The sequence below is a fragment of the Oncorhynchus nerka genome, linkage group LG27, assembly GCF_034236695.1.
Source record: "Oncorhynchus nerka isolate Pitt River linkage group LG27, Oner_Uvic_2.0, whole genome shotgun sequence".
NCBI lineage: Eukaryota > Metazoa > Chordata > Actinopteri > Salmoniformes > Salmonidae > Oncorhynchus > Oncorhynchus nerka.
This window is the reverse complement of record NC_088422.1, coordinates 23937295-23949241: the sequence shown is the minus strand read 5'-3', so window position 1 is coordinate 23949241 and position 11947 is coordinate 23937295. Positions and strand designations below refer to the sequence as shown.

The following is an 11947-nucleotide window of genomic DNA, read 5'->3' as shown; positions in this document are numbered from 1 at the left end:
TATTCTCAGAAAAACCTCTGTAACGTTCGAAAGGATTGGCTATTATTATGACCCCTCTATGGAAAGATGAGTCACAAACACAATGGTGTTCTCTGTTTTGTTCTAACCCCGACAAGTATCACAGGACTCGTCTGAAATCGGTACAGCCGATCTGCCAACTTCTGTCTGTAGCGTCCAAACAGTTTGGGCTACACACTAATATGACCCCTCTGTGGAAAGGTGAATATCTCACAAACACATACATGTTGGTTGCTTTGCTCTAGGCTGCCCACAAGCCTCACAAGACTAGTCTGAAAGTAGCAGGTACCAGTTATTTTTTTTATGGAAGAACTGAATATATGGAGATAGTTTAGTGGCTAAAATAAGGGGTTAAATAAAAATAGTTTCCTGATCTTTCTTATATCTATCTCTCAGATATAGGAGAGACACTTCAGAACAATCTTCCTTTTATTTTTTTTGACTGTTTATCCATGTTTCATCATATATATATATATATATATATATAATATATATATGATATACATTATATATATATATATGATATATATATATATTATATAACAAGAGTTTTAGAACACCTACTCATTCAAGGGTTTTTATTTTTACTGTTTTCTACATTGTAGAATAATAGTGAAGACATCAAAACGATGAAATAACACATGGAATCATGTAATAACCATAAAAGTGTTAAATAAATCATAATCTGTTATATTTGTAGTACGTACTGTAGTACGCTACTTATATACTTCAAATAGCCACCCTTTGCCTTGATGACAGCTTAGCACACTCGTGCCTTAAGGGGTCCTAATATTCCAAATCAAATAGTTAAATTATCCTTGGTATGACCATCTTAAAACAAGGGGTCTTTATGGTATAGCTGACCCTGCTCATTCCTAATTAATTCTGGATTTTAGACAAATCTGACAAAGTTGACCAAATCTCCAGACACAAGTTTTGAGATCAATTTTAAAGTCACAGAGGGCTATTGAAAGAAACATGATATGTTTTCAATTAATATCCATTATTTTTTAAGCACTTTTTGATCCTGGACAACACCCTGTCGTTCTCAACTAACATCAAGGCGGTGGCCCGTTCCTGTAGGTTCATGCTCTACAACATCCGCAGAGTACGACCCTGCCTCACACAGGAAGCGGCGCAGGTCCTAATCCAGGCACTTGTCATCTCCCGTCTGGATTACTGCAACTCGCTGTTGACTGGGCTCCCTGCCTGTGCCATTAAACCCCTACAACTCATCCAGAACGCCGCAGCCCGTCTGGTGTTCAACCTTCCCAAGTTCTCTCACGTCACCCCGCTCCTCCGCTCTCTCCACTGGCTTCCAGTTGAAGCTCGCATCCGCTACAAGACCATGGTGCTTGCCTACGGAGCTGTGAGGGAACGGCACCTCACTACCTCCAGGCTCTGATCAGGCCCTACACCCAAACAAGGGCACTGCGTTCATCCACCTCTGGCCTGCTCGCCTCCCTACCACTGAGGAAGTACAGTTCCCGCTCAGCCCAGTCAAAACTGTTCGCTGCTCTGGCCCCCCAATGGTGGAACAAACTCCCTCACGACGCCAGGACAGCGGAGTCAATCACCACCTTCCGGAGACACCTGAAACCCCACCTCTTTAAGGAATACCTAGGATAGGATAAAGTAATCCTTCTCACCCCCCTTAAAAGATTTAGATGCACTATTGTAAAGTGGCTGTTCCACTGGATGTCATAAGGTGAATGCACCAATTTGTAAGTCGCTCTGGATAAGAGCGTCTGCTAAATGACTTAAATGTAAAATGTAGTTTGAAATGGGGATCCTTTGCTCCGGGACAAAGGCATTTCCAGGCATAGAACCGACATGGAAACAAATAATATTGAAAATATATTGAATATTACCCCACAAAAAGATTTTCCTTAACATAATTTCGCTAAATATACATTTTAGATGAAAGAATGCAACAAAATCACTTTTTCAACTATAAAAAAAACCTTTTCCTACTGGACAAGGATTGCCCCCACTTCCAAGAATCCATGACCCAATTTCCTGCTATTTCACACATTCTGCCACGAGGCTGAGAGAAAATTTAGCAGTACTAATTTAATGTAACAAAAAAATTATGAATGGCTTATGTTTTCAGTACCATCTGCGTGAACCGACCAACCTCCGGGAGTTTGGGGCCCCCCAAAGCTCAGGGGTGTGTGTCATTTTTTTTGTTGCTATGCCAGTGATAGAACCCCGGAATTCCTATAGGATTGCAAATCACCCAAAGTTTGCGCTTGTATGTATTTCTTTGATAAAGACAAAGCAACCAGACATTTTCCTGTCAAAAGGCAATCATTAGTAAAACGGACATTAACTTTATTTAAAGTGACTGCATTTACTCTGAAGACTTTGTATTAAAACATATTCAACTAATTTGTGTTGGGTTGACAGTATTTATGGGCTCTAAACATGTTCTATACTTTATTCAATGTGCATGACAATTTTGTTCCACTAATAATCAAGCTAAACACCAAATGTGCTCCATGTCATATAGAACTCATGGATCCTGTAATGTGCGATCTCGGTTTGTGAAACAGAATAATACATTTTCTCATTCACATTTAAGGAAATAACCATGATTGTTAAAGAGTTGTTGCATAATCTGTTAGGATTATATATTGTCAATGATAAATGTATGTACCTGTATTTTCCTTCCATCAATGCTTCAATCTGTCAAATAAAATAAATACAGAAATCTCTGATATACAACTTTTCTTCAAACACTTCCCATGAGTATTTACCTATTTAGAATCACACAAAGCTTAGTCAAATTGCAAATATCAGTTTGAGATGTACATACACATGGTGCTTTCATTTACTTTGAATCATTTTTCAGTATTAGATTGTGTGTTCTTTTGCTCGTTTCATATCATTAACATACAGTACATGTACAGACTCAGCAGGTAATGATGACCAGGTTGGGAATACATAGCTTGAGTGTGACAGTTATCAATCCAGACAAACACACATTAATGCATAAGAGGATAATACACTTCCTATAAATACTGGATGGGATAATTGAACTTTCTAATGTAATAATACTCCCCAGATGCAATAGTTACACATTTGAATGGATGAACATCCCTACATCCTAACAGGCACACCTCCTGCTGGTGGACGTTTCAGCCGTGTCGTTAGTGGCAGCACTCCCATTGGCTGCCTCTGACGCAGGCCCCTCTGTGCTCTGCTCCATGCGTCTCATCACCAGGTCCAGCAGAGTGGTCACTGCCTGGTCCACCTCAGCCCCTGTGGCACTACTTGTCTCAAAGTAGGGGATACTAAGCAGGAAGGGAGGAACTTATTATACTGAACACTATACTGAAATGAATGGATAAAGAACAGTTAACTTTCGGTTTATGTATTATTAAGGTCAGTTAACTTGTGGTTTATTTCTAATAGGGTCATTTCTAGTTTAAAGATGCTTAAGAAGATCCATAGACCTTGGCTTGTAGTAGATCACGGATTCCTTCTTTGTAAATTAGAGGTATTAAAATAGTGAGCCTGTTTCCAGCATTGGATCTGGATCGGTATAAATGCTTTACAGTGGTACTGAAGGTATGAACTCAAACAACCTCAGTTCATGTTAAGGCACTGGAGAAGTTAGCCGTGCCAATGGTAAGAGGACTAGCCAGCCATTTTATTGCATTGTACGGTCAGATCAGATTTCATAGAGGCAGCAGAATTTTGTCCTGAGCAAGCAAGTATTGATCTCACTTACCCATATCTGTCCGCCATGTCTCTGGCTTGTTTTCCTTGTACATCTCTCAGGTTTTTAAGGTCTGCTTTGGTGCCAACTAAGACTATGTCTGGACTGTCACAATAGGCATTTGCCTGCAGCTGACCTGAACAATCATAACAAGACATAATACAATTTCAGTTATTTATGGATATGTCAATTCATATTTGAATCACAGCAAGCTACCAAGATAATTTACTATAATGCCCAGTGGTGAAAAAGTACCCAATTGTCATACTTGATTAACAGTAAAGATCTCAATAGAAAATTATTCAAGCAAAAGTGAAAGTTACCCAGTAAAAAACCTACTTGAGCAAAAAGTCTAAAAGTATTTGGTTTTAAATATACTTAAGTACCAAAAGTAAAAGTATAAATAATTTAATATTCCTTATATTAAGCAAACCAGAAGGCACCATTAAATAAAAATGTATATAATTACGGATAGCCAGGGGCACGCGCCAACACAGATATCATTTACAAGCGAAGCATGTGTTTAGTGAGTCTGCCAGATCAGAGGCAGTAGAGATGACCAAGGATGTAATTTTGATAAGTGTGCGAATTGGACAATTTTCCTATCATTTTGGGTGTCAGGGAAAATGTATGGAGTAAGAAAAGTAAATCATTTTCTTTAGGAACGTTGTGAAGTAAATGTTGTCAAAAATATGAATAGTAAAGTAAAGTACAGATACCCCCCAAAAACTATTTTTTACTTAAGTACTTTACACCACTGATAATGCCAAATACAAAACTGAAATACCCGATCAATGTGGTCGGTCTGGTTCTTAAAGGATGTACTAAATGGATGATTCACAGACATACTCATCCAGTTCCTGACATTCAGAAAACTCTGCTGATTGGTTAGATCAAACATGAGCAGGAAGCCCATGGCATCTCTGAAGAAGGCTGTGGTGAGACTTCTGAACCTGGAATTTATACAATTACAACAATGTTCAAATGCTGGTAAAGCGATGGATATGGACTATCATTGAAAATCCTTATCTTACAAAATGTACTGTCTGCTTGTTTACGTGGCCTACCTCTCCTGCCCTGCTGTGTCCCAGAGCTGTAGGTGCACTTTAAAAGTCTTCTCTGTTGTTCCATCAGTGCCAGTCCCCAAATACGTCTGAAGACATAAGATGTCAAATAAGTGTCATATCAAGAGCTAGGACCAAAGACACTCTTTGGCTCTAGAATTTGTTTTACCAATCCAACATACTGTTATAATTAGCGGTCCAAGTCCCGGAGTGGCTTGAAATTACAATTGTTAGGATTATTATTATCCTATTTTTGGAGCACTATAGCGCTTAAAATGGTAAGACCTCATAGAGACCAAACTGGTGGGATGGTGTACAAATACATCTGGTTAATATGGGTGCAATTCAGCCCAAATGGTGCAACTCAGGCTCCTGAGTAGCACAGAGGCCTAAAGCACTGCATCTCAGTGCAAGAGGCTTCATTACAGTACCTGGTTCAAATCCAGGCTGCAGCACATCCAGCCATTATTGGGAGTCCCATAGGGCAGCGCAGAATGTTCCCAGCTTTGGCCGGGGTAGGACATCATTGTAAACAAAAATTTGTTCTAAACTGACTAGTTCAATAAAAACGACTAGTTCACTATAAACAACTTTTGACTTCAAAAGGTAAGCCCCGCCTCTTCATTGGACCTAGTCACAGAATTAGGTACAAAGGTTTCTCTTTACCCAAAAAACACATATTCCTCTAGGACCAATGACATCACCATGACGAATCATCTGACATTTTGAAAATGTAAATATTTCCAAAATGTTCAACTTTTCCTCAGACACCGCTAAACCGATTTCTCAGAAACTTGGTGTACAGCATCTATAGACCAATATCGTTATATGCTCCATAAATGAAGTTGATTTCTTAAAAGTTCAGTGAGCCCCGGCCTGACAATTCAAGTCAATCTTGGAGGAAACGGAGCCCCCTCCTGGCCATTCAGCTCAATACTCTACAATGTTACCTGAAGTGTGCACTTGTCCACTACCAACATGGAGTACGTTTACACGCACACTAATAATTCGATATTAAAGTGATTATGGCAGTATGCAGATTATGAAATAGTACTGTAAACACCTTACTCTGTTGATCTTAAATCGGCATGAGGTCAAAATCGAAGGTAGCATCAGCCGATTAAAACACCTGGTTTTCTGAGCATTCTCTCTTATTATTAGGACATGTAAACGCCTTAATCGGCATTCCAGCGGTGTATCTGATATGCGCAGATCAGCGAGTTAGGAAACAACTGAATGTATGCGTCTTAGACGTAGTTTCACATACAAACTTTACATGAGCGAACTCAGAATCAAATATGCTTCCCAAAAATAACATGGTCGCTGTAGTAGAATGTTCATTTTGAATGTCGATTTTCTGCATTAGAGTGCATTATATAAACAGCATTATTAGGGAAATAGTCATTCTTGCAAAGCTTGTTTACGTTTTAATCAAACTATTATATTAATCTGACTATCCACAATAATCACATTATTGTTTACATGTAACCATACGTATGGATTCAAGAGTATAAAATTGGTGCGAGTACCAGAGATTAAGTCAGGACCGGAGCCCTTTAGATCCAAACCAAACTTTCTAACACCCAGACCGAGGACCAGTGGATCGAGACCATGACCAAAACAAGACCAGTTTAAATGGGTAAAAATAAGACCCAATAGAGTAAACATGAGTAGTTTATAGTTAAGTTCAGTACATTTTTGTCATTTAGCAGACACTCTATTCCAGAGCAATTTAAAGTAGTGAGCGCATACATTTTCATACTTTTTCGTATTGGTACCCCGTGGGAATCTAATCCACAACCCTGGCATTGCAGGCGCTTTGCTCTACCAACTGAGCCCCACAGTGCACCATAGTTTAGCACAGTATGTTTTATTTGAACCTTTATTTAACTAGGCAAGTCAGTTAAGAGCAAATTCTTATTTACAATCACAGCCTAGGAACATTGTGTTAACTGCCTTGTTCAGGGGCAGAACAACAGATGTTTACATTGTCATGGTGGTCCTCTGTAGCTCAGTTGGTAGAGCATGGCGCTTGCAATGCCAGGATAGTGGGTTTGATTCTCACGATCACTCAAATGTAAAGAATGAATGCACGCATGACCGCAAGTTACTTTGGATAAGAGCGACCTGCTAAATGGCAAACATTACAGTGTTACAAGATTGAGTCAAGACTGGAACCTGCAATTCATACATACACGCATGCTCTTCCACAGTGTTCAACCCATTTTTTTTCTGTGACCATAGGCCTTCGTCTTGTAATACATGACAGCCCAGGTTCAAATCCCACCACTGCCGGTTTCAGATAGACATCCCTAGACAGTGAGGGATTGTTGGTGTTGTACCTGAACTGAAATCTATGACTTGTAAAATAAGGCAGAATATTTGAGAAGGCGAGAAAGGCTTGGACCCCAGGTCATCGCTGCTTGCAGCTATATTTCAGTTGATACTACGATTCCTTGTAAAAAAAACAATCAACTGTTCAACCTTTTGGATTTGCAGAACCACATTATCATAAATTGGAAGCTGTGGAGCAAGGATGACTGAAAATGAATTTGATCTTTTAAATGAATGTCATGGGCTACACACTGGAGTAAAGCATCACGACTCACCACTCTCTTTTCCCTGAAGTCTATTCCCACTGTGGTGGTGAACTTGTGGTTGAACTTGTTGTCTGTGTACCTGTAGAGGAATGTGGTCTTCCCTACTCCAGAATCCCCTACCGACAGGAGCTTGATCAGAAAGTCATAATCCCAGTCAGTCATTGTCATTGTGCAGCCTCGTACTGAACCTGCCTTAAAATATTAAACAAAAGTACCATATTATGGTCATATTCTTACTTGCATGTAACATGCTTTTGCATAGAGAACACAACTACATTACATACATTACTGTAAATAGTGGTACATTCACCATTATTATAGTAACAATAAATACAGTTGAGTCACTATTACATTGCAAGGACTTCAGAAGATTCTATACAGGTCTTCCAGAGGACATTACCGGCTTGATGTGCCCTTAACTAATTATATACTTGGAAACAGTCATAATATACAATGTAATTACAGTACTGTTAATATAGCCAATATACTGCAAATTGCCTTAACATTTAGAAACAGGCAAACAGGTCTAACAGAACACATAGCTGAAATTCCCAATGAGTGGCTTCATGATCACAGGGGCATAAGGTTCCGCCCCTTTTTTCTCCCAATTTTCACCGAAAAGGACATACCCAAATCTAACTGCCTGTAGCTCTGGCCTGAAGCAAGGATATGCATATTCTTGGTACCATTTGAAAGGAAACACTGAAGTTTGTGGAAATGTGAAAGGAATGTAGGTGAATATAACAATAGATCTGGTAAAAGATAATACCAAGAAGAAAACAATTATTTTGTTAAAAAAATAATTGTACCATCATCTTTGAAATGCAAGAGAAAGACCATAATGTATTATTACAGCCCAGGTGCAATTTAGAATTTGGCCACTAGATTTTTTTTTTTTTAATTTTACCTTTATTTAACTAGGCAAGTCAGTTAAGAACAAATTCTTATTTTCAATGACGGCCTAGGAACAGTGGGTTAACTGCCTGTTCAGGGGCAGAACGACAGATTTGTACCTTGTCAGCTCAGGGATTCGAACTTGCAACCTTTCGGTTACTAGTCCAACGCTCTAACCACTAGGCTACCCTGCCGCCCCAGATGACAGCAGTGCATGTACAAAGTTTTAGACTGAATGAATTAACCATTGTATTTATGTTCAAAATGTTGTATCAAGACTGCCCAAATGTGCCTAATTTGTTTATTAATAACTTTGTTAAAAAATTGTGCACTCTCCTCAAACAATAGCATGACATTCTTTCACTGTAATAGCTACTGTAAAATGGACAGTGTAGTTAGATTAACAAGAATAAGCTTTCTGACAATATTAGATATGACTATGTCCTGAGAAATGTTCTTGTTACTTACAACCTCATGCTAATCGCATTAGCCTACTTTAGCTCAAACATCCCATGGACAGGACGTTTTAAAAGCTGATCAGAGAGGAGCTAGCACATGACTTGACCCAGCTTTCACATGATCAGTCAAGTGGCTGTCCTGTGTGAGCTGTAGGAAAACTCAACTGTGGCTTCTATTGATGCAAGGAAATTCTTTCATTGTCCACATACAGTATAATCTCATATAGTTCTGAGAGAGAATACAAAAGAGCACAAAGAACTTGTGCTCCTCTTACTTATTCAGTTACACCGGTAATTCTTTATTTGAGAAATGAAATGACAAAGTATTGTGTAGTCTGATGGATAGAAAGGTCAAGTGGAAGAAAATATCAAAAAGGATGTTTACATTTTTACATCATTACCATCATGGACATCAATTGACCAATTACGAGTTGAGAAGTCTAAAAGCACAACCTTCTTGATTATTTCAAATGTTTTGTTTATTTGCAATCTGTGTCATTCTTAAGAGGCCTGTCATAAGACTCAGATTCCTTAAAACACTGAAAAAGGGATGAGATGCCCTCATTAAATACGGACTCATTACCCGTGTAGATTATAAAAAAGATCCTTGCTCCGTTCATCTTTCCCTCAATTATGACTAGTCTCCAAGTCCCTGCCGCTGGAAAACATGCTACCACCACCATTCTTCACCGAAGGGATGGTGCCAGGTTTCCTCCAAACATGGCGCTTGGCATTCAGGCCAGTGTTGGATGTTGGTTTCATCAGACCAGATAATCTTGTTTCTCATGGACTGATACTCCTTTATGTGCCTTTTGACAAACTCCTAGCGAGCTGTCATGTGGCTTTTACTAAGGAGTGGCTTCCGCCTGATTAGAGTGCTGCAAAGATGGTTGTCCTTCTGGAAGGTTCTCCCATCTCCACATATGAACTCTGGAGCTCTATCAGAGTGACCATAGGGTTCTTGGTCACCTCCCTGACCAAGGCCCTTCTCCTCCCTCAGTTTGGCCAGGCGGCCAGCTCTAGGAAGAGTCTTGGTGGTTCCAAACTTCTTCCATTTAAGAATGATGGAGGCCACTGTGTTCTTGGGGACAGTCAATGCTGCAGAAATATTTTGGTACCCTTCCCCAGATCTGTGCCATGACACAATCCTGTCTCGGAGATCTACGGACAATTGCTTCGACCTCATGGCTTGGTTTTTGCTCTGACATGCAGTGCCAACTGTGGGACCTTATATAGGGACAGTCAATGCTGCAGAAATATTTTGGTACCCTTCCCCAGATCTGTGCCATGACACAATCCTGTCTCGGAGATCTACGGACAATTGCTTCGACCTCATGGCTTGGTTTTTGCTCTGACATGCAGGTGTGTGACTTTCCAAATCATGTCCAACCAATTGAATTCACCTTCCAACAGGACAACAACCCTAAGCACAGTAAGACAACGCAGGATTGGCTTCAGGACAAGTCTCTGAATGTCTTTGAGTGCCCAGCCAGAGGCCGGATTTTAACCCGATCGAACATCACTGGAGAGACCTGAAAATAGCTGTGCAGCAACGCTCCCCATCCAACCTGACAGAGCTTGAGAGGATCTACAGAGAATGGGAGAAACTCCAAATACTGGCGTGCCAAGCTTGTAGTGTCATACCCAAGAAGACTCGAGGCTGTGTTCGCTGCCAAAAGTGCTTCAACAAAGTACTGAATAAAAAGGTCTGAATACTTATGTAAATGTATTATCAGTTTCTGAAAAACAGTTTTTGCTTTGTCATTATGGGGTATTGTGTATGTGAAAACCCCCCAATTTAGTCAATTTTAGAATAAGGCTGTAACGTAACAGAATTGGTAAAAGTCAATGGGTCTGAATACTTTCTGAATGCACTGTATATTGTTTTATAATATAATAACTGAGAACTAACAATCACCAAAATAAAAGCTAAACAGTCAGGGGAATTGAAAATGAATAAAAACATTGAATTTAAGTGTATTGATTTAGTTATTGAGTTTGACTAAAATAACAGAGCATTAGCCATGGCAAAATGCATATAATTGCAGGAAATTATCCTTAAAAACTGCAACATTTTCTCTCAGCTCCATGGCAAAATATGTTGAATTGCAGGAAATTAACTTTAAAACTGCAAAAATATATCTCGGCTCGGAAGAGGATTTCTGAGAATTGCAGGAAATTGGCTTAAAAATGCTAAAATTGCAACAACAAAAAACCACCAAGATGGGGGCCTCTAAAGTGTTCTGCTAAATGCAGCCAACCTTGCCCAATACCACGTGCTCTGCCACGCCCACCACCACAGCCCCTTTTTGATCCAGAAAAAAACCCTGAATTATGTCAGTGGCATGTGTTTGTGATGCCAGAAATATTTGAGCCATAGAACAAAATCAAATCAATCAATATGCAAATTCTAATGATAAATGGCCATTATGCACATAAGGAAAGTCTTACGTAGCCTTTTCAGAAAATGTAGGCCAATGATAAAGCCCCCAAACAATATAGTGTGACAGACAACACAATCAATGCCTGAAAGATTAAGCCAATATGCCACACACTGATGCCGCTGAATAATTAGATGAACTTTACCAAGATTTGACCAAAACAAATAAATTCAGTCTTACCGATTTAGCCGGAGGTACTGCCAACTTCCATTCAGGGAGCTCAACCCGTGCTTGGTAAACACATAGTGGGGGGAGACATGCTGTTGATTGAACCTTTTCCCCTCTCACATGCTATAAGGGAGGAGTTTCCAGCTAAAAAAAAAAAACCACAGAATGTGGTGTTCACAGACCTTGTGCTTTCTGGTATTTCTCAGGAGAAAAAAAAAGAAAAACTGGATTGAGGCCCTGTCCACAAATAATGTCCTGCTGTGGATTTCAGTGGAAATCAGCCAACTGTAAGCTTTGTAAACCCCTTAAAAGGCCCCTTCTCCCGCTTATTCTTCTGGAAGCTCAACAAGTAGGCTAATCGTTGGCTAATAGGAAAAAACTCTGTTTTTCCTGTCTAAAAAGTATCTATTAGGACATAATGATGAAGTCAACTTGTGGGGGGGAACATGTATTGTGTCATCCACTGTATGTAGATAATTTTTATAGAAGGTCTACACTAGATAAACTGTATATTAACCATATGACACAGAATTGTGCACCTGGGAGCATAATCATCTACATTTTAAGGCTCTGGCTTAAA

General features: G+C 39.5%; 1 protein-coding gene across 2 annotated transcripts; it reads right to left on the bottom strand.

The window, feature by feature from the left end:
- Positions 1–2444: 2444 nt before the first annotated feature.
- LOC115111393 (ras-related protein Rab-27B-like) lies at positions 2445–11926 on the bottom strand. Of its 2 annotated transcripts, XM_029637399.2 has the most exons (6): positions 11380–11926; positions 7416–7598; positions 4810–4895; positions 4592–4695; positions 3755–3878; positions 2445–3314 (listed from the first exon to the last, which is right to left on the bottom strand). In XM_029637399.2, exons 2-6 carry the CDS (start codon positions 7572–7574, stop codon positions 3128–3130), a joined length of 660 nt encoding a protein of 219 aa, XP_029493259.1. In that variant the 5' UTR covers positions 7575–7598; positions 11380–11926; the 3' UTR covers positions 2445–3127. The 2 variants fall into 2 exon arrangements, with proteins under 2 accessions (XP_029493259.1, XP_064867543.1); XM_065011471.1 differs by lacking the exons at positions 7416–7598; positions 11380–11926 and adding an exon at positions 5238–7402.
- Positions 11927–11947: the final 21 nt, after the last annotated feature.

Coding starts and splice junctions, on each gene's coding strand:
- LOC115111393 (XM_029637399.2), bottom strand. CDS start 7,574: ATGACAATGACTGACTGGGATTATGACTTTCTGATCAAGCTCCTGTCG. Junction 3,879..4,591: donor GAATGTCAGGAACTGGATGA/GTATGTCTGTGA, acceptor ATGATTGTTCAG/GTCAGCTGCAGGCAAATGCC. Junction 3,315..3,754: donor GACATGGCGGACAGATATGG/GTAAGTGAGATC, acceptor CTTCCTGCTTAG/TATCCCCTACTTTGAGACAA.